Source organism: Diorhabda carinulata, chromosome 12, assembly GCF_026250575.1.
Source record: "Diorhabda carinulata isolate Delta chromosome 12, icDioCari1.1, whole genome shotgun sequence".
NCBI lineage: Eukaryota > Metazoa > Arthropoda > Insecta > Coleoptera > Chrysomelidae > Diorhabda > Diorhabda carinulata.
The window spans coordinates 3,853,862-3,876,250 of record NC_079471.1 but is presented as its reverse complement, the minus strand read 5'-3'; the positions used below and the strand labels follow the sequence as shown (position 1 = coordinate 3,876,250).

Sequence of the window (22,389 nt, the reverse complement as noted above, 5' to 3'; positions counted from 1 at the left end):
GAAGTGGTTTCCAAAACAAGGCGTTATAATTGCTAAAGAAAACGATCAAGAACAAAAGGGACGTCCTTATGCTCTATGAAACATACCAAAAAACCTACCGTGGTTCAAAGACTGGAAATATTGAAAAACTATCGATCTCTAGGATCAAATGGCAAGTTACAACAGTTCTTGAGAAATACAGTGGTATAGAAAAATTGCGATAGTGTTTATCTTGGCATTATAATTGTGTGCTCATTACCTTTATAAAAGCATTAATGTCCATAGCAAATGTTTGTTCATACTCTGGTTTCTTCTATAATCAAAAGTCCATAATTTAGAAATATAATGGGATGTGCTTGTTATGAAATAAAGAAGTTTTTTCCCCAGTGTCAGTCAATTGTGTCCCAATTTAAATATATTATCTGCTAGATTTTTAAACTGAATGAAACAAAAGAATAATTTCAAAAAGTTTATTATACAAATAAAAATATACATCGCATGAAAACAAACGTTCTGAACAAAAAGATCACAATTTTCTTTTCGCACTGTACTTTTTCTTAGATATAAACTATACATATTAAATAATGTAATATCAATATTTGCGTGTCACGAGTAGAATTCAAATATATCTTTTCACATGAAACCCTAACTCCAGATTAAATACTGCAAATATATCACTGCTATGATTTCTCTTAAAACGCCGCCGTGACCTCGGGACATTTAAATCTGTTATGTTCAGCGTTACCTCACTATCAGGCCGTGAAATTAAATTTCACAGCTGTTTTTAATCGAGTGCGCCTATTGTTCCTTCAAACCTTTTGCATCTTTCTCATAATTTCGTTCCTCCGTCTTACTGAGACATGTGTAGTATTTAATCTGGGTATTAACACGCAAAGTAATTGATTGACCATTCTGAAAATTGATACAAGAGGGCTATTAGTGATAAATGATAGCCATAAACTAGTATTTATATAGTTATTTCTTCACGTGCATATAATAAATCATCTGCGGCAGGCTAAATTGTGACACTAAATGTTTTATAAGAAAATTTAACAACCGAGAAAAACTATTTTCAATCCACGAAATTTTTGAAAATGGGAGTGTCTTTAATGCTGTTTTTTAATGAGTACTGAGCCAGAAATAATTACAACTATATATACATATATTAATAATCCTAATGATCATTTAGTGATCAGTGAGGATAAAATTGTAACAATATTTACTTTTTATTATAAGGATTAAAAGTGAATGCAAAATTGCGAGGGTCTATTCTGTAACTTTTCGGTTATTTGTAACCATTTGGTTACTAATATATTTATAACTATATCGGTGAGTTTTCTTATTGTTCAGTTTTAACTACTTGGTTAATTTTTAACCTTTTAATCTCACATATAGGTTAGAAGTGAAAGTAAACAAAAACTTGTAAGAATTTTCGATAACAACATTTAAGTGCAACAGGCTCAGTTCCATAGTCAAATGATTTATAATATACACATAAACGATTAAAAATGCTTTTGGCGAGCAGTTATCACTGGAAACTATAATTCGCACATAATGATCATATTTTATAAAATAAAAATAACCCAATTAAGTCACTAAAATTATTTCATTTCACTAATTATGAACAGCAATGAAATGTGACATGTAATACATAAAATTATAAAGTACAAAAAATTTTAATACTGATGAAACCAGAACACCAATATATGGAATACATGGAAATGTGCACATTTATAGTAATTATAATAAATTACTTTCAACATGCTGATCCTTTAATCAAATTGATTAATATTACATCTCCAGTACTGCCAGTATGATATGAAAACGTATCAATTAGACACTTGTTTACTGCATATTATAAGGAGGCGGTTGATGATAAGGATTTTGATTCATTTGTTGTTGTCTTTGTAAATGAGCTACTAAAGCTGGAGATGGTTGATTTCCCTGAGGTCCACCTTGCTGTTGTTGTTGCTGCTGCTGTTGCTGCATCGCCATTAATCTCATTCTTTGTTGTTGAAACTGACTTTGATTTTGAACATTCGGTTGCATTCCTTGAGCTCCCGTTCTCGAATATGGCGGGGCTGCAACTCCTTGATTTGCCATTCCACTCATCGAACCCATGTTAGTGTTCATAGTTACGTTAGGAGCCTGCTGCATATAAGGAGCACGTGGATTCTGTCCCATTTGTCGATAGTCCGGTTGAGCTGGCCTGGGCTGTCCAAAACCTTGAATAACAATTTAAAATGATCATTTTCCACATAAAAAATGTTACATTTTGTTGAAATTTTTAATATGAATGAAATTAATGAAAAAGACGAGCCTATGAGTAGTGCTTGATTACACGCACTAAATGTAGATCATTCATAAATATTTAGAGTTCTGTTTATCAATTTTGAGTTCAATTTTATTTTTGAACCACATTTTATATGTTTTTGACTTATTATCAACTTAAAAACATCCAAAATTAAACCATTGGTCCTTCTAGTCAGATTCAGTGAATTTTTCCAAACTTAAGAGCATTGGGTCCTTAAATTCTGGTATCTAGAGATATTTGATAAAAAACACACTATCTACAATTTAAAAAAAAAATAACTTTGGACGCAGGGGAAGCTGGAGCACCTTCAAATCGGAGATAAATTCGTTTTTTTTCATTTCTATTGAATTTAAGTAGTTTCTTTTCGTGGAACAAATCACTAATTATCAATATCAGATTTTTTTCAAATATCAACTAACGTAACAAACATTTCTTGAAAAACTTTATGGTGATAAATCAAAATTTAATCAAAAATTGTAGTGGTAACATTCAATAAAAATGGGTATCTTCTACATTTTTTTTACCTTGCTGCTGTCCTGCAAACATACTACTTTGTGCCCCCTGCATAATTTGTTGATTTCCCGGCATATTACTTTGCATCATAGCCTGTGGATTTGCACCATAATTACCGTATTGTTGTCCCATACTACTTTGCATATTGCTATATTGTTGTGGAAACATGCTCTGAAAATATTAGAATCAAATTTTATATTAATTTACTCTCATGTATATATCACAAATTTTACCATTCTAAGCGATATTTTTCATGTTTTTTTTTAATTTATCAGTGCATTCAATTTAAACAAAATAAAAAGGATGGATTCGGATTAACTGATTGCATGAGGTGATAAAATTACTATCAACTCCGTACTTCAAAAAAACTATGGTATTCAGAAATTAGAAAACAATGAGCCATCCTGTAACTATATTATTGTCCCTATTCTATTTTCCATATGAGTATACCATAAATGATTATATATTCTTATCAAAGAATTTTTATTTCATAGATAGAATAAAACAAAATAATACTCAAGTGATCTAACACAAGTAAGTAGGAGTAAATGGAAATAGAAAATTGCTGGACAAAATTTGCCGCCTCTTGAAATCTGCAGCCTGCTGGTTAATTCACCACTGCATTTGTTTTATACAACACAAAATTACAAACATTGAATTCGAATATTGTAGCTATTTGTACCAAATATTTTATTATTTTATTTTATTATTAAACAAATATTTCAAAGAAAATAATATACTTTTGATTTTACCTGGTTTGGTTGCATTGAACCGGGATGAGGCTGTCGCATCGGTTGTCTAGGGAAACCTCTTTGCATTTGGCTGTAATTTCCAGGTTGTTGCGGCGCTGCAGGATTATTTTGCATACCGGGAATGTAAGTATTAATTGGATGTCTTGATCGAAGCATATTAGATAAAGCTTGCTTCGATTGATTATTAATTGGTTGCGGCGGTCGCTCGAATCTATTGACTGATAAAAAAATATTAATTTGAAATTAAGTTTTTTTATATAAATTCTATAGTTACTAGCATCAACTATTAGTTAAATACCTGGCATTGGTGGATATCCATATCCTTGTTGTGGATTTTGTCCAAACCAATTTTGTTGTCCGGTATTTCCTACATATTGTTGACCTTGCGTCTGCATACCCGGTGCTTGCCCGTATCCACCCATATTGTGTCCAAGTTGGGAATTACTGTTTTGAACTTGCATTGGCATACCAGGCTGTCCTTGTCCTATTGGAGACTGTCCTAAAGTCATAGGATTTACATGCACTGGTCCTGGAACTTTGGGCTTGCGAGGCTTTCTTTGACCTTTACCACGACCTTTTCCTATAGCTCCTGCTGGACTTTGATCAACTGAGGTAGGTGTATCGGCCTAAAAGTAATATTAAGAATCAAGTTCGTAAAACAAGCAGAAAATCCAATTACCGGTTTATCTGGTATTGGTTCTAGATCTTCCGGAGGTAGTGGAGGTGGATCTAAATAATGTGAAGCAGGTTTTTGCAAGTTATGTGTATGGAATTTTAGTAATCTGAAAGTATCTTCACACGCTAGAGATTTTCTTTCTAGTCTCACAGCTCCAAACCAAGCCCAAGATAACGGGGCCGGATTTTTCATACCTTCTAGTATATCCCAATTGCTTACACGTTGTTTATCCGTTACCTATAATGCAAATAATTCATTGAATGAAAGAAAATCGGGAAAAAATTGTTTCTAATAATACCTGTAAATCGTGTTTCTTATCAACGCTGTCAAAGGTCATCTTATTACCTTTACTTGACCCCGCTGGTTCCACAGCGATGACTTCTGTTTGTATCCTTGGCAAGGGAAGCAATTGTCGAATGTGTTGCAGTGAAGCATTTTGTTTCTCCCCAACCTCTTTCTTTAGTTTTTTCAATAAATTAGGATACATTTTTCTACTATCATCCTAAAACAAAATACTTATTTGATTATCCAAGGGAATAGGGATAGTAATAGGGATAAAAATACAAGATTTTGTAGTCTCTCTATTTTCTAATAAATATATATAATAAAATTATCTACTCGTCGTTAAAAAAATTGATAATACCTGGCTGTCAGTTGCTTTCGCGGAATGAACTAAAGTTGCTAACATATCAATAACTATAGTAAACAAATCACTATGAGTGTGGAGATCAATTAGTCCGTGAGTTACCAATTGCACGAGCAATAGTGCCCAATCCGTCGTAGCAGAAGGATTTCTTTGGAATGCTTCAAACACTCCTCCTACCAGAGCAAAACGTAACTGAAGACCATCTAAAGTTCTTTCAGTACCTGTAACATCCTGAAGATTTCCTTCTTTCGCTTGCTGTATGAGCTGAAACATAATTATTTCTTAGGAATAACGCTGCAAAAAAATCACTGAGTTTATTGACTAACGGGAAGAAACGTCACAAATAATTTTTCGATTTACCTTTTCTTTCAGGTATTGAGAACAATTATAACCGAGTTATTTCGCCTTTATATTACTTTCTCACCCTGTATATACGTTATTAGATTGTTTTCTATATATTGAGTCCTCTTCATACCTTACTTAGTTATAGATATATTTATTAAAAGGAATACGTACCTGCGACAGCTGTTGATGCAAGGATGATAGTAAACCTTCTCGTAGCCCTTCTTCTTGTCCTTTTAGACATGTCAAAACCAACTGTAAAAACGGTTGATGCGTCAGTAAACTCTGACTTTCCCCACCACAAGTTTTAAGCTTGTTTTTTTGCTCTTTGCACCAACCACCACTCTCTAAAACTTGTCCAGCTATTTTTAATACACGTCCTTGAACTGCAGCTGGTAGTTTAGAAATTAAAGGCGCTACTAGCCAGATCGAAATCTGTTGTTTCTTATCGTTCTTCTTTTCTTCGGCGGGTATGTCGTATGGAGTATTTAATTGAAAAACATCAATAGCCGCTTTGGCGACAGTGTCTAACCATTGAGAAAGTTCTGGAGAATTGGCGCTAAATTGTTCGAACATTAATTGGAGATCGAGGATTGACATCCGTAACGTCCACTGTTCTAGATTCTAAAAAAAAATGTTCTGATAGTGTTGTTCCTTAGCGAAAAACAAAATTAAAAAATATATATACACTACCTCTAGTATTCGAGTTATCATTGATTTCTGATCCAAAGAATCAATACTGGAACCAGCATCCGGATAGCATATCATATGCAATAGTCTTTGAGCTTGAGAATGCGACAGTAATGGGTCTAATAAATTATCCACGTGGCATAAAACATCGGATGAAAGACAACGTTCTAGTACCCATTGTTGGGAGCAGATTTCTCTTAAAACATGACAAGCGAATGCCGAAAGTGATGCTGTACTTTCTGCGTTACCAGTACTGGATTGTCTAAAGAAATAATTTTTTTATATATTAGTTTTCAAATATTTTATTTTTTTAAAATCAATATGTACATATAAAAATGGATTAAGGGACGAATTCGTTGTAGTAAAAATGTATTATTATATTGACAACATGTCAACAAAACCACCCCTATTTACAATATAAACAACTATCACTATACGAACTGTTAAATAAATCATTTTGAAAATTCTTTTATCATTAAATTAATTTTTGTATTTTAGTAAATATATTAATCACGGACAGAAGATGATTTATTTATTTTATTCATTACTACAAACTTGTGAATCTCAATTTCTATTCAACTATATACATTATGTATAAAAATTTTTGCAACAAAAGGAAAAATTTATGTTTAATGATACAGATAAAATTAATGTTTATGAATAGCTCTTGATTCTGGAACCGAATATTAACACAAAACGAAATGGAAATGAACGAAAAGATAACCAAAGTTATGGTAGTGGAAAATGTAAAAGAAGAAACTGGCATCAGGGTTGAAAAGGAACATATAAAACAAGTTAGTAGCTTCCAATACCTATGAATTATATTGGAAAAAACAGGAAGACAGAATTCAGAACTAAACAGTAGAATAGAGAAGGCGAATAAGGTATACCACTATACATTAAGCAAGTAGCTCATAAACAAAAAAGCAATTGTAGATTAACAGAAAGAGAAGAGTAAAATTGGAGAAGCAGAGATGAAATTACTTAGAAATGTGAAAGGAATAATTAGAAATGATAGACTCAGAAACTCGCATATAAAAGAAGATCTGGCGAACAAAGGCAGGACAATTTCTTTTCTAGGACAACAACCTTTCATAGGTTTTCCAAAAAGCCGTCAAATAATGGTAATAAAAAAGTGGGACCATGGAATAAGACCTCTGGTCTGTCTGAAACAATCTTATTTCTCCAACTGGTCTAAAAAGGCCCTTTCATTGAACAAAGACGAACTAAGGAGAGTGACTGATATGATTACTGGGCACTGTCCAGTGAACTACCATCTGAAGAACATCAAAGAAACTTTCTAGAGCTCTTGTCACTTCTATAAGAGTCAAAGGAAACCGCCGAATACTTCATTTGTGAATGCGAGGCAATTCATAAACAAAGTCTACGGTATTTACACTCAAGCTTTGTAAAGCTAGAAGAGGTAAGCCGCATAGCCCCCAGATAGGTAGTTCACTTTGCAAAGTCGTTGCTGGTATTGGATACCCAATAGTTCAAAGTGTTAGCGAGGTAAATTCACGACCTTAGAACCCATTTAGTAGCAAAAAGAATGTCCATTTAAAAAGTTGTATCTTCCCTATTTTCAGTTTTAGCAAACATTTTATATAAAAGTTGACACACTACTAGTTCTAGTGGACCACCTTTTTGTTTTTTACTGTTATATGTCAAGTTTTAATGAGCCCAGAATTTCTAAAGTCTTTTAACATGTTTATAAAACTTTTATTTATTTATTTGTAACAGTTCGAACAATGTTATATAGATATTGATACTTAGTAACAAGTTTTTAATAGCGAAATTAATTACTCACTACTACTTATTTACAAGTGAAAAATGGAAATGGATTAATCCACTTTATTAAAAAAAAACACAAGATGGTTTACAAGAAAAATCAAAATTGAAAACGTTTCCACTTATTTAACAATACAAACTTATTGTTATATATTATAAATTATTTCAATTTTTTTTTAATTTTTCTCGTATTGAAATACGTTCCAGAAAATGAGAAAACCCAGTGTTTTAGAGAAACAGTCACAGGAACGAGGTATTAATTCATTCTGGTGGATCGTGAATGTACAAGCTTTGCAACGAAGATACAGACACACAAACAGAACCGCCGAATGTACTAATAAAAAATACTTTTTTTAAAAAAATATCCATTAACGCAACTATCGACAAAAATATACAAATTTATGTGCATCAGTGTTGATTAATTCAATAACGAAAACAATATTGAAAATTCTTAAAAGGTGTAATATCATCTTAAGAGATAAAATAATAATACAATGACCCATCTACAATACAGTATGGGAATTAAACCCTTATACCTTTTTATATGTCTATCACAAAAACTTATAAAAACAGCTGGTAAAAATCGAACATAAGGGAGATTTGAGTCAATTAAACATATAGGAATTCAAAGTGTGATGTTTTGGTTAATTTTTGTCAAAAAAATTGTTACTCAAAGTATTTTTTATAAGTACTTATTTGAAGTATTTTGGTAGTTCTATATAAAAAAAATAGGACGGTGCAAGCGTAGGGTGACACAAACAATGCAAAGCGATGATCTTAATTATTATCGATTTGACAAACCTATGTGTCGTCCTCGATCCGCACACATCCACGTTCATCCTAACAAAAAAAGAAATAGAAACAACAAAAATATAAACAATAATAATATAAAATAAATCAAAAGATGTGTGATGATTCGCTATTCTAAAAAGAAGATTACAAAAAAATATTGTTTGTTTTCCTATTTATAAAAATACTAATATTAATTTTTAATATTCACTAACCAATAAGAATCTGAATCCGAATTAATCTAGAAGATCTAGTTTTTGAGTATTTTTAACCTAAAAGTGTAGAAACGACCATTCCAAATTTAGGAAACTTTATTTAACCTTGCACCAGGGTTCTGGTCTAAGAAGAAATATTTTACAAACTCCTACAATATTTTAAATTCAATGTATTGTACAAAAAAGAAAAAGGAAATTGAAATTTTTGGTACCAAATAGGATTTTCAAGTTTACTTAATCATTGTAATGAAAACATGTGCTTTCCTGTAATCTCCTTTCAATATTGATACATTTCATTATATATACACTTACGGTAAATCCAAATTCGGACCATCAACACCACTATGGAGATCACTTGTTCCTAAAATATTGCTCAAACTCAGTTCAGTTCCCTCCTTCGCAGTTGCATCTCCAACTATTAACACTGCTTTCAATACAGCCAATACAGGACCAACGTGTATATTCCTATTAAGAAAATAAAATGAAATTTAAATAAATTTTATGGAATTAAATTGGAATCCAATCAGTTTAATCATTTGCAATGGAATACATCTGATATCGAATCAGGTGCATTGGTCATACAAGAATCAAATAGACCAGAAAAGAATAATAATTGCATTCTATTGTCCAGAAGTATTTCTGTAGTGAACGAAACTGCTCCTATAAGAGTTTTAGATAAAGTGTGAAACCGAAAAAGAAGTACTCTGGTGGTGCCTTCCCAGGTTGAATCTCAATAAAATCATGCCCCGAACCCATTTCATTCAACTATCACTATATTTTTATATTCATAAAAGATTAAGATATTAATAAATACGTTTTATACTAAATTGAACGACAGTTTTACCTATGTGCAGCAGCTAAAAGATGACGATCACAACTGAGTCTAACTCCCAACGGTGGTCGTGGTGTAGTAAGTGGTGGAGATCCGACAGAATAAAGTCCCGGTTGAGGGCCTTCGGCTGTTCTAAATAATCGTAGTAACAAATGGCAAGTTAAACGCATGCCTCCTTCAGCTCTACCTTCGCCATTGTCCAACGATTTCACCTGTAAATTGAATAATCAACAGACAGGTATTACTTTATACCAAATGTCTTACATTGCAAACAAAATTTGGCATAAAAGGGACACAGAGATATTGACTCTCCCGGATATTGAAAACAAATTCATAATTTATTATTTATCAAGCTTTCCATTATAGTGACATTGAATAAATAATAAATGAGATTTAAATTCTATTCAATAATATCAGTAACAAGACAAGATTCAAAAGTAAAAAGCAAAATTTCATATAATTTTTAGAAACATTTATCAAAGTTGGAACAGAAAATGATATTTTATTTAAAAAAAATTTCAAATTCGAATAGATAAATATTTTTGATTGATTTTTACTGAAAAATAAATATAGTTAAATACAGAATAGGTTAAAAGATTTTTAAATTGAAATTTAAAAATTTAGGGACTGTGGCCGAAATACTACTACAAAAACGAAGAAAAAATATTAAACATACATTATCTAACCCATTCTGTGAAACATCTAGTTTTTAATACAAATAATATAGTTAAAATAAAGAAACATTCAAAACAACAATGCAATCACTACTAACGTTTGGTAAAAACATCTTGAAATCCTGAGGATAATCATTTTGCAGCTGAAAACCATCAGAAAAATGATTTTATACTAATAAACGATATTAATAACACAAGCGATATAGCAGGTATATTTTATATTTAAACTTTCCTTACCTTCAATAAACTAGGCAAAGCTACCCTTCTTACGAAATCTTCAAGAGAAAAACAATGTCTTGCTATTAAAATACATGTAAAAACTGCTAAAGCATTGTGAACGCTTACATCCTGTAAAAAAATATTACATATATAATTAGATGGGTTAACACAAAATTTAAAAATATTGATATATCGCACATAATATCAACATATATACCATCATTCAGTACTTGTAGAAAGCTACATCTAGAAAATTTATTGAACACTTTCCTTTCCAAATATTTTTCCTATGATGCTGTTCAGAATTCTACTCACTTGGGAGGCTTTCTCAAATCCAAATTTCATAATTTCTAATAATTCTCATTTTGCAAGTAACAGTAAATATTCGATATTCATAATATTTTCAATTTATTTTCTATCACACTATTGACAAAATCCCAATCCATTTACCAGTATTCTTGAGAACAAACAGAGAAGAATGTAAGCCTCCTGCAGACAACACACGTGCCAATGTCAATGAGAATCATCATTTTAAATTTTAATATGTATTCGAAAACTGCCAGTACGGTGAGATTTAGTTTAAAGTATGATGATAAGCAAACTTCCAGAATTTCAAGGTAAGTGAAATTGTTAAAAGCTGGAATTTCTTGAAGCAATTATTTTTCTCAAATGTAGTCAGGTTGTTCCTTCAATTTTGTCTGAAAAAATCAGTAAAATGGTACTCTTATAATCTCTTTTGGCATTTTATTTCTTTTGTAAGGGTTTCAATTTATTTTCTAGATGATCCACAAACCTATTAGGTTTTGTCGAATTTGTTCTGTTCTTATTCTATTTCTGTTGTTTTGGGAATACCAAATTTTAAATTCAATTAATTAAATATTCACAATAAAAGGAAATTTGGATTACCTGTATATCTAATTGGCTAAGCACTTCCGTGTAATATCCAGGATGTGATAAAGGGCAACAAAGGGTAAGAATGACGCCCAACCATTCAGATGCTAGGGAATTACAGCATGCAGTCATTTCGGCACACAATATTGCTAGATCATTTAGCCTTTCATTTTCCATCTCTCTACATACTTGAATCACAGCATTACTAACAAATGAATATCTGAAAAAATTTATATATAATTTTTGTAATTCTATATTTTCAGTCTACCATTTTTTAATCAATAAAACCCTTGATGTAGATTGTACCTGGAAGAAATTAATCTCCTCTTTTTGTCTGAACAAAACAGGACCAAACTCAATATTTTTTATTATTTATGGTGCAATCAAATTACAGTTCTCAGTAAATTAATTGAAGCCTATCAGAATATATCTACTTATGTACTAAATACTTATTTTACCACAACGCATGAAAAATAAATGATAGTACTCACCTATTGTTACCATTTTCATTCAACTGTTTTGCCAAAACACTGTCAATTCGTCCGGCTCTTCTAGGATTAATAAATAATTCTTGCATATACTGGGCGTTGTAGACATAAATATTGGTAGGTGTCGGCTGAGGGGAAGTATATAAGGCCTGTTTAATTTTTGGATAGGCGTTACCGAATGGCTCGACTGTGTGTGGTTTTGATTTTAATAAACTGCAGGAAGAATATAAATCGTACAAATGAGCCAGTATACATCTTTCTGCCGAACTGCAATCCCCTGGGTTCGATACATGTTTGACAACTTTACATAAACCTTCAAAAACAGCCGAAGTTTGTTCTGGTGATACTAAAAAAAATGATATAATAATGACTTACAACCTAGTTATGAGATTTTTTTGACTACTAGATTACTACTAGATATTTTGAGGACAAAATTTTAGTTTACCCACAATTTACCCCCGATATCTGAAGAATATAAGTTGATAAACAGTGTACAAATTATAAGCTGATACTTACATAATAAACAACAATGATACCTTCTTAGTACTCCTACAACATACAAACTTAAAGAAGTTGTATAATTTCTACTTAATGTTAAATTTTTATTATACAACTGGGTCTCGACATCAGGTAACTCTTTCAAAATCTGTATACAAACTTCAATCAACCCATAAATATTCAAGGCTAATTCCATGAGATCAAATAGAAATGCTACATGTTCCTGTACGGGTAAATAATTGGAGTTTCCAGTTCCGAATGAATTTAACATCTCTATGACAGTAACACTACATTGCCAAGTAACCAAATGTTGATCAAAATAGCTGAGACTTTGACATTTTTGTGTTGTAGCCTCAAAATTGAATTCATTGCGTTGTTTCTTCACTTTGCCACCTTCTACGACGTCAACACTGAATTTTTTTGAAAACAGTTTACAAATTTCCTTGGACATCTTTTTTACAGTGTGTCTGCAAAATAAGTTTATTATCAACTGAATGAAACACAATAAAAATAAATAATAAACCACTTAGAAACCTTTAGAAACAATCTCCTGAGAATTGAAAATAAATATCAAAAATACACATAAAAAACTAAAATTGATGAAGTCAGAATAACAACTGATGAAGAGGAAGCACAAGAAGAGGAAATGAACACAGGGTTGATGTAAAATGAAAAATAAAACAGCATACTCACCTAGCTTCATCTCTAATTTTTCCAACACCATACAGTAATACATGACGTTGATTAGAATCATGCTGAGAAAAAGGATCATCCTGGCTTAAAGGAAAATGAGTTGTGTATAGTAAATGCCTCGATGGTTTTACTTTATGATCATTGTGATCAGTTTCCATAGGAACATGTCCCATTGAAGATGGAACATGTGAATGGTGGCCATGGTCGTGTTCTTTGGGACTATCTGGAAAGTCCATAGAATTCTGCTGGTCTTCTTTGATGTTTTGAAGGATTTTGTCAATATCATGATCAATATTGTCATCACAGTCCATTGGCTAAAAATAATAAATGCCATTATAAAATCATAACATAATCTCAAATTTTGATTCAAATTACTAGCCTCCATTTTTGTGTGGTGGTGATGTAAGTTGCTATCTGAATTTTCGTCAGGTCCTAGCAAGTCTCCTCTTGATATTAAGGTGCACATATAGGCATCGTGAGAAAATACATCTCGACGAATAAGTTCAGTAAAAAGATGAACCAAATTTGAAAATGCAGTCTTTTTCTAAAATAAAATATATATATGTAGCTATATATACGCCAATATTGAAAAATCATACCATTGAACAGTCATCAGGGGATGGTACAGGTGCATCATTATCCAAAAATTTCATTAGTAGTGATTGAAACATTGGAGGCCCACCTGGAACACTACTACTTGAATCTTTATCATCACCAGGTGTTGTTTCCTGATCTGCAGAACTATTCATATCAGACTGTCTTCTATCAAGTAGAGCAGCGACTGCTAGGGCTCTGTGCTCTCCTGTTCTCTCTGGAGATACTGCCCATTCACATAATAATTTGACAACAGCATTTTCTTGATCATTGGATCCACTGAATATCTGTAAAGTGATCAAATAACAATGAATTGGGATATTTTATAGATGGACTACTATAAAGATATGGACAACAACAATAGGTGGAGTTTACAAAGAATACTACTTCTAATATTGGAGCAAATAATGAATAAAAATTGGCATAGTTTGAAATACTATACTAACCTTTGCATATAATGTATCTAATGAATTTGTGGAATCCATTTTATCAAAACGATGTCTATCTAATGCGTCTAGAGCTGCCAGTACTTTTGTTGTCACTATACCTAAAAGTGTACCAACAGGAATCGAAGACTAAACAAATGTAGACAAAAGTCAAACACTAACCTTTACTCTTCTATTTTAATAAGAAAAATATTTATCACAAACGCAAAATATAAATTTTTTCTTACCTGCTGGTGACACTTGCCATTTTTCTGTACACCATCTGCCTTCTGCTTTTTTGCTTCTTTCTCTAATGCAGCTCTCCGCATATATAATTTGCTTTTTAAATGTATCCATATCACAACGAGGAGGTACTGGTAGTAATGAAGGTGAAACTGGTAAACTGTCTAAAGGAGAACCATGCCAAATAGTTCCAACACCAGTACTACACCATACAAGTGCAGTTGGACATTCCAATACTATTGTTTGAATTATAGTACTCAGCTGCAAAACTGTAGAAACAAATTATTATAAACTCAACTATTCCTCCATTACAACTCACCAATATCACGATGATGAGGACAATTTTGATATTCAGCAATTGTACTTTGAAGTGGATTGGTAGTTGCAGTTTCCTTCTTATCCTTTTCAATTTCTTTTTGTTCAGTCTTACTTTCACTAATTGGTGATGTCATAATGTTAGTTTCAGCAACATTGGTCAACATACTTCCTAATTTTTTGGCACAAAAATGTGCTAGACGTCTTGACAAAAGCTCAGATTGAACGAATTCATCCAAATATTGAAGAGTAAGAGGTAGAAATATCCTTAATATGCCATCGTCTCCAGGTGTTTGTGATTTTTGTTTTTCTAGAAGTTCTATTATCCAGTTTAAAACTTCTTGTCGGTCCATAAGTCCTAACAAAAACATAAAAGGTACATTATTATGCATAGAATTTCCAGTCATAAAATGTTCAATATGCAATGCAATGATATTAAGAAATATATATTCAAATATACCTTCCTCATACATATATTTTAGTAACCTTGTACAGTAATTCCAGTGTCTCATTGCAAGCTTTTGTTCAGTCTCATTTGTATGAACTGTATTCAACATAGAGCTGACTGGTTTTTCAGTTTGAGAATAAAGCTCTTGTAGCTTTGGTAGTTGATCTTTAAGGAACTTTAAAGTAGTACCTGTCCATTCTGAAAATTAAAAAAATTAGTTATTGATATTAAATATATGAAACAGTTTATTAGTCTACGTAATAAACTAACAAATATTATATAAATTTGACTTTCAATAATGAGTGGAGATAGAAAGAGAAGCAATAAAAAAATTACAATAAATATTTTACATATCACTGTGAATTTAACTAAAATAAAGACTTTTCCAATATGGCACTAACAATTAATCAAATATAAAGTGCTAGTTTTGCTTATTTGTTTTGTAATCATTTTGTATACTAAATATTTATAATACATTATAAATATATACAGACTTATACGGTTAAAATATATTGCATCTCTGCTCAAATAGTGTCATAAGTAAAAAAATCTAAATCATCTTTTATTGTACTATTGGTGCTAGAAAATATAGAAATCTTATTTTAAATACTGTCACATAAATATTTAATATTGCAGTAACTTTGTCAGTTTTTGAGTTATCAACTGAAAAGTGCGATATACTGAAGAAAATTCATCAGTATGTTGCTGAAAATGATTTTCTTAAGGAGTAATAAATTTAATTAAAAGAATTATGTCATAGTGATAACAAAACTAATGACCTAATGAAATCTATTATGCTCACCAGTAGTTGGATCGGGCATTTGTCTTTTTTTAATTTTAGCCTCTGAAACAGCAACAGTATAAGCTGAACTAAGTTTGATAAACCAAGCAGCTCGAAGCATTGGAACTTGATACTCAGTCAACATCACAAATATTTCTTCCTTTTTATTGAAATTGGGTGCTCTCTTAGATAAATTCATCAAAGGTTTATTCCCTGATAAATCTTTAAACCAAGCTTCTATGTGGTTTTTTGTACGATTTGTTACTGGCCAAAAATTATCTTTTGGATTTATTTGTTGTCTTTTTTTACCAGAATCTGGTAACATTGATAATTCCTCTTTTCGTAAAATAATTGCATTGAAGTAAGCTCCAACCTGAAAATTCAATATCAAAGACTACACAAACAAAGCAAACAATTAAGTATTTCTATTAATTTTATAGTTCTAATCCATCATGTATAGGAAATTAGTTGAGACCAGAGCAGCTATCAGTTGATACACAGTCTAAAATTACTATTAAAATAGGCAAAATGATCAAATGATAAGAGAACTAATAGCACAAGCAGTTCCAATTTGCGAGGTCTCACATTTTGTTAAAATCAATTTCAAAACATGAAATAACAATTCAATGAATTCTTATACACATCATAAAATAATGTCATTTAAATAAAGTCTTGTACTAAATCTAAATATTCATAGATACCTTGCTAGCAGTGACATTACAATTTCTAGCTGTTCCAAATTCATCGCTCAAATGAGTCATCGTAGGAAATCCATGCTTTACATTCATACTAGTCAATTCATCCTCTTTTTGTTTTGGTTCTTGTGGATATACATCAGGGGGACCGATTCGCTGTTTCTTTAAAGGTCTTTTCTCATATAAGAAATTCGTACTCAACATTTTGTCCTAATAAAGTTAATTCGGTGTAGTTATAAATATTTTATTAAATAAAAACTTAGTTTAAGTTATATACTATACTACTATACACTAATTATTAATTAAATAATAAACTATAATGTATACATTATGCAAACAACTTCGAGCTCATCTTGTATTAAACGTCACTGTCATAAATATTAGAAAAGTCACAATTTTAATTTTAGGCAATTTCCAACGGATCAAATATCATATGGTACTACTTTAATCATAGACAAAATAAAAACCACTGTCTTATGTATTTATTTCTTGAAGATTAGTAGATTTTGTTCACTTTTTTCTGCAGATTATGAATTGAAACAAGACTGTTCCAATTGTATATGAAAAAATCAATCATATAAAAAAACTTTCTAATTGTTCACAATGAATCTTGATTATGTTGAATTTGACAACAGTGTACAATCTTAATATAAGCAAGCAATGCCAACTGTCGGCAGCAAAAATATTCCATATCTAAAAAAATTCTATTGAAATTCAATTCAAATCACTATCAATCAGTGAATCAGTCATGATTTCAGTACCAAGTATTTTAATCATTTCTATCTACTTTATAGAATATGATAATTTGTATTAAAGCTAATTAAAAAAGAAGAACTGAGATTTAATAAAATTTTAACGGTTACGGAATTTTTAATAAACTATTTAATGACAATTGTAACTAGATAATAGAAGTGGGTTATTATGAGCATCTTAATTTATATTACACCAGAAATTTCATGTGCACGTGTTATAAAAAGCGTGAAATATTTTTCCTAGATAAAACAAACAAAAACGTCTTTCAAAATGAATGTTGACACAACTATTAAATTCATTCATATAAGTGATATTTGAAGGATAATGTAATTAGACAAAAGGGTCAAAAATATTTCTCAATAAAATTATTATATTATTAAATTATACAAAGAAAAGAAATTGATATCGCGCGTGTATGTCACTTTCTAGTTGGTAAAACTGATGTGGAATCTTGGTTGAATGTGAAATATCTTTCCGATAGTGTGAGTTAACTAATGCAAAACCGTAAATATTTCTAAGTTGTTTTCTTCGCATAAAAATATCTAATTAGTCATTTATTCATATTACAAACAATGGCTGATGCAGCTGGTGAACAATTGTCAAAAAAGTAAGTTCAATATAAATTGGGATACCATTCAATCTGTTCAATGGTATTTATAACCTAAAACCATGATGCAAACTTTACAATTTATGAGGAAACAAGTATTTTCTCTTAATTATGGATTATTACAAAAAAGTAAAAGGTAATTTGGAAGTATATTTTGACCTAAACTAATTACATTTTTTTCGTATTTACAGTGAATTGAAGAGGCGTCTTAAATCGGAACAGAAAGCTAAAGAAAAGGCCGAAAAAGCTGCTCAACAGGCTCCCCAAGCTGTGAAGCAGAAAGAATCGAAGGTTAAAGAAGAAGAAGTTAGTCCTAATGAATATTACAAACTTAGATCAACAGCTATAAATAAACTAAAAGATCTGGGAGGAGAACAATCTCCTTACCCACACAAGTTTCATGTTTCATCATCATTGGAAGGTTTTATTGAGAAATATTCATCCCTGAAAGAAGGTGAGATATTGGAAAATGATCGACTCAGTGTAGCAGGGCGTATTCATGCTATTAGGGAATCTGGTCCTAAACTAGTTTTTTATGACTTAAGAGGCGAAGGAACTAAATTACAAGTTATGGCCAATGCCAGACTTTATGAAGATGAATCAAAATTTTTAGAAGATACTGGTAAGCTCTCAATTATTTTTAAATTAAATGTAATTATTGTTTTTGGGAATATGTGGAATCAGGCAAATATTAACAAAGAAACTGCAGTAGTTGCTCATGCTACAAAGTCTGATTTCCAGTCAAAAAGTATAGACTCACATACAGAAGGGGCAGTTTCCATCTAACATGGATGTAAGCGCTCTTAAAGAAATATAATTGGTATCAGTTATTATTCATCTTTTACAGGCAAGATTGTGCAATCTACATCAATAAATATAATATAATATGTTAACAACTTTACCAATATTTAAAAATTTAATGTTGTACTCATTATTTATATCTATCATTTGAGTTTGGTTTATTATCTGTTAATGCTATGTGCTTCTGACAAAAATTATCTTAATCAGCTTTTTCTACAAAATATAAAATAAATTCTTTTTCACAATGATTTATCTTGATTTCAAGTCTCTTCTCTACAAAAATCAGTTTAATTGTTACATGTTATTTTAAACTGATTTTCATAGAGAAGAGACCTAAAATCAAGTCCAGTCATCACAAAAAACATTTAAAAAGGTTTGAGGAGTAAAAAGTTGAAAATAAACTCTTTTTTAATTAATTTATAAAAATACTTTCTCATATTAATGTTTTAACAAAATTATAACATATTAATAGCCTTGATTTATTTTAGGTAAAATAAGAAGAGGTGATATAATAGGAGTTGAAGGAGTCCCAACTAAAACCAAAAAGGGTGAACTTTCTATTTTACCAAAGAAAATAAAATTGTTGTCTCCTTGTCTCCACATGTTACCCCATTTGCACTTTGGTCTTAAAGATAAGGAAACACGATTCAGACAGAGATATCTAGATCTTATATTAAACAATAGAGTACGCAAAATTTTTGAAGTAAGAGCCAAAATTATTGCATATGTTAGGAGGTTTTTGGATGAAATGGGTTTCTTGGAAATTGAGACTCCTATGATGAACATGCAACCTGGAGGAGCTATAGCTAAACCTTTTATTACCCATCACAATGAATTAAATATGGATTTGTATATGAGAATTGCACCAGAATTGTACCATAAGACTTTAGTTGTTGGAGGGTTAGATAGAGTATATGAAATTGGAAGACAGGTAAAGCAGGAAATTATTTTGAGAAAACATGGAATATCATTATAAAATTTTTAACCAGCGTAATTTCAATCTACCCACTCTACTTTTTGATTATAATTTACTATATGTTGGTTGTTAGCATTAAAAGTAAATAGTACACAATAAGATTAGTGAATTGAGTTAACAAAAAGAAATTTTTAAATTAGTTACTGAATTAAAAAGATCACATGTGACATGATAAAATAATTCAACTAGAAAAACATTTTTGTTCTTTCAAATACCTTAAAAATTATATGAGGATGAACTTTGTGATCTGGGAGGCCACTTGATTGCACCAAGAGAAGAAATAATTTTGGAACTAATTGTGAGCAGGTCAATAATTGTAATGAAAATAATGAATTTCCATGAATTTAGTTAGTTGCTGGAACCACTATTACATTGAACAGATTATATTAATCTAACAACTGTCTGATGAATTTTTTAAAAATTCTATTAATTTAGAAGGGCCCCATGATGTATACCCCCGAATTTTTGTACAGGGCTGCTCAGGTTTTGGAATCAATATTACATTAAAGAAAATTTATTTGATTTTGAATAAAAATTTTATAAAATACATTTGATACTCTAGAAATAGTTATTGGCTTGTTTACAGACATGGCAACTGGTTTTTTAGAGTAACAGTATTCCAGATTATGGCACTTTAAAAAGAATTCAGTCCAGAGCAAATGTTTTTCTTCCACATTTCTTTTACACTCTTGTAAAGCGAAGTGGTAATCAAGTGGAACAGGATTGTTATAATTTATTATGGCGTTCTAATGTAATTTAGAATAGTAGATTGTAATAAAGTTTGAAAATGCTTTTGTATACATATTTTATTAATACACTTTAATGTTTAGTTTAGGAATGAAGGTATAGACCTTACTCATAACCCAGAATTTACAACTTGCGAATTCTATATGGCTTATGCTGATTACAATGACCTTATGACAATTACTGAAGAGATGGTATCAGGCATGGTGCATAGTATACATGGTAGTTATAAAATTATGTATCATCCTAATGGACCCGATGAAGAAGCCGTGGAAATAGATTTTACACCTCCTTTTAAAAGAGTTTCTATCATATCTACTTTAGAGAAAGAATTAAATGTTAAATTTCCTTCTGATTTGGATTCTAGTGAAGCTCAAAAGTTCTTGAATGATCTCTGTATAAAGCATAATGTTGAATGTACTCCACCTAGGACTTCCAATAGGCTGCTGGACAAGCTAATTGGAGATTTCATAGAGGAAAAAGCTATTAATCCCACTTTTATCATTGAACATCCACAAGTGATGAGCCCATTAGCTAAATGGCATAGATCAATTCCTGGATTAACGGAAAGGTTAGTATACTATTTGTTTGAATGTATTTTCAATTTTTTCTTAACTGAACTATTTCTAATATTTAGAAAAATATGTATCACACTACTTGTTCCAAGAGTTAGTGCTAGTAAGAAAATAACTCAACACAACTATATTTTAATATATGTATGAAAAAACTAGTATGTAATGTAAGTGGCGTGGATTTCACTAAACCTATTTCATTTAGACAGTTACAGCACTGATCATTATCAACTTAAATAGTCTAAATACCTAACATTTCATGCAATTATAATATTTTACACTACATAGTTTAAATGAATATCTTACACTACAATGATAATGTGAGGGCCATGAAAATAATTTGTAACATTAATCTAAATTTTCGTAGATTTGAATTATTTGTTATGAAGAAAGAAATATGCAACGCATACACCGAATTAAATGATCCTGTTGTTCAACGTGAAAGATTTGAACAACAAGCAGCATTGAAAGCCGAAGGAGATGATGAAGTACCTTTGTTAGATGAAGACTTTTGTAAGGCTTTAGAGTTTGGACTTCCTCCAACAGCCGGTTGGGGTATGGGCATTGACAGAGTGACAATGTTCTTGACTGACAATAACAACATTAAGGTTTGTGTTTATTATAAAAAGTTTTTAATATTTATAGAAGTACTTTTTTTAGGAAGTTTTGCTTTTCCCAGCTATGAAACCAGATGATCCTAATAAGAATAAAGAGGAATCTGAAGATAAATTGGTAGATGGTGCTAAATAAGTGTATACTTGTAAAAACACTATTTATATTTTGATTTGAAATAAAACATGAGTTCACTCACAGATCTCGTACTTTCTTTTTATTCTATTTCAACATTTACGCTATTACAAATATTATTGATGCAGCAGCTGGTCTACTAAGTGGCTGCAGTAACATCAGGAATTTAAAGAAATCTACTTTCATTACTGATAGGAATGTTGTTGGTCCTCTAATTCCATTACTAAGTTATAGTTCGTACTACAATAATGGGCGGCCAAGGGCCGTTAAGCAAATCAGACGTTTTGGCTTGAACTTTTTCATTTCATAAGTCAGATTTCGCGCCTATTGGACCTTTTTTTAATAAGAGAAGCAGACAGCAACACTCAGAGGGTGCAGACAGCCTTTTTAATTTTATTGTCCCTGTATTTGTACCAGGTTATTTAATGTGTAACCAAGGAAGTGCGCATTTTAAGTATAACTTCCAGGGTTTCTCTTGTATGTGTAGCCACCCTCCTGAAGGGATATTGAGCTTAATTTGTTGCTGTGCTTACTAGCTAGAGCCTTACAGAGGCGTGCCGTCACCACTGACTAAATTGTGAAATGATTGGGTTGGTGTAACTACTAATTCAGTGAATCTTTAAAAGTCTAATTACTACAGTAATTTATATCTAAAATACTGATTGGTAACCAGGGATTTAGTTCAAAAT

At 31.1% G+C, this 22,389-nt stretch overlaps 2 protein-coding genes across 6 annotated transcripts; one reads left to right on the top strand and one right to left on the bottom strand.

Annotated features, from left to right (window-relative positions):
- Positions 1–435: 435 nt before the first annotated feature.
- On the bottom strand, positions 436–16,878 carry LOC130900171 (mediator of RNA polymerase II transcription subunit 12). Of its 4 annotated transcripts, none has more exons than XM_057810575.1 (25): positions 16,507–16,878; positions 15,827–16,178; positions 15,037–15,222; positions 14,581–14,934; positions 14,267–14,530; positions 14,040–14,140; positions 13,599–13,880; positions 13,379–13,543; positions 13,000–13,313; positions 12,325–12,773; positions 11,812–12,154; positions 11,336–11,540; positions 10,448–10,558; positions 9,549–9,748; positions 9,017–9,169; positions 8,502–8,540; positions 5,916–6,174; positions 5,397–5,846; positions 4,878–5,144; positions 4,533–4,736; positions 4,238–4,471; positions 3,857–4,184; positions 3,559–3,776; positions 2,818–2,977; positions 436–2,204 (listed from the first exon to the last, which is right to left on the bottom strand). In XM_057810575.1, the coding sequence occupies exons 1-25, from the start codon at positions 16,702–16,704 to the stop codon at positions 1,825–1,827; spliced, it is 6,216 nt and encodes a 2,071-aa protein (XP_057666558.1). In that variant the 5' UTR covers positions 16,705–16,878; the 3' UTR covers positions 436–1,824. The 4 variants fall into 4 exon arrangements, with proteins under 4 accessions (XP_057666558.1, XP_057666560.1, XP_057666562.1 ...); XM_057810577.1 differs by having other exon boundaries at positions 14,040–14,134; XM_057810579.1 differs by lacking the exon at positions 8,502–8,540 and having other exon boundaries at positions 14,040–14,134.
- A 374-nt stretch (positions 16,879–17,252) lies between these two features.
- LOC130900170 (lysine--tRNA ligase) lies at positions 17,253–21,767 on the top strand. Of its 2 annotated transcripts, none has more exons than XM_057810573.1 (6): positions 17,253–17,996; positions 18,052–18,482; positions 19,150–19,592; positions 20,468–20,952; positions 21,321–21,561; positions 21,614–21,767. In XM_057810573.1, exons 1-6 carry the CDS (start codon positions 17,923–17,925, stop codon positions 21,701–21,703), a joined length of 1,764 nt encoding a protein of 587 aa, XP_057666556.1. In that variant the 5' UTR covers positions 17,253–17,922; the 3' UTR covers positions 21,704–21,767. The 2 variants fall into 2 exon arrangements, with proteins under 2 accessions (XP_057666556.1, XP_057666557.1); XM_057810574.1 differs by having other exon boundaries at positions 17,381–17,860.
- Positions 21,768–22,389: the final 622 nt, after the last annotated feature.

Excerpts from the sequence above, each read along its gene's own strand:
- LOC130900170 (XM_057810573.1), top strand. The coding sequence starts at position 17,923 with ATGATGCAAACTTTACAATTTATGAGGAAACAAGTATTTTCTCTTAAT. Across the intron at positions 17,997-18,051 it reads TTATTACAAAAAAGTAAAAG|TGAATTGAAGAGGCGTCTTA; the intron begins GTAATTTGGAAG and ends TCGTATTTACAG. Across the intron at positions 18,483-19,149 it reads AAAATTTTTAGAAGATACTG|GTAAAATAAGAAGAGGTGAT; the intron begins GTAAGCTCTCAA and ends GATTTATTTTAG.
- LOC130900171 (XM_057810575.1), bottom strand. The coding sequence starts at position 16,704 with ATGTTGAGTACGAATTTCTTATATGAGAAAAGACCTTTAAAGAAACAG. Across the intron at positions 14,935-15,036 it reads AAAATATATGTATGAGGAAG|GACTTATGGACCGACAAGAA; the intron begins GTATATTTGAAT and ends TGTTTTTGTTAG. Across the intron at positions 5,847-5,915 it reads TGATAACTCGAATACTAGAG|AATCTAGAACAGTGGACGTT; the intron begins GTAGTGTATATA and ends ATTTTTTTTTAG.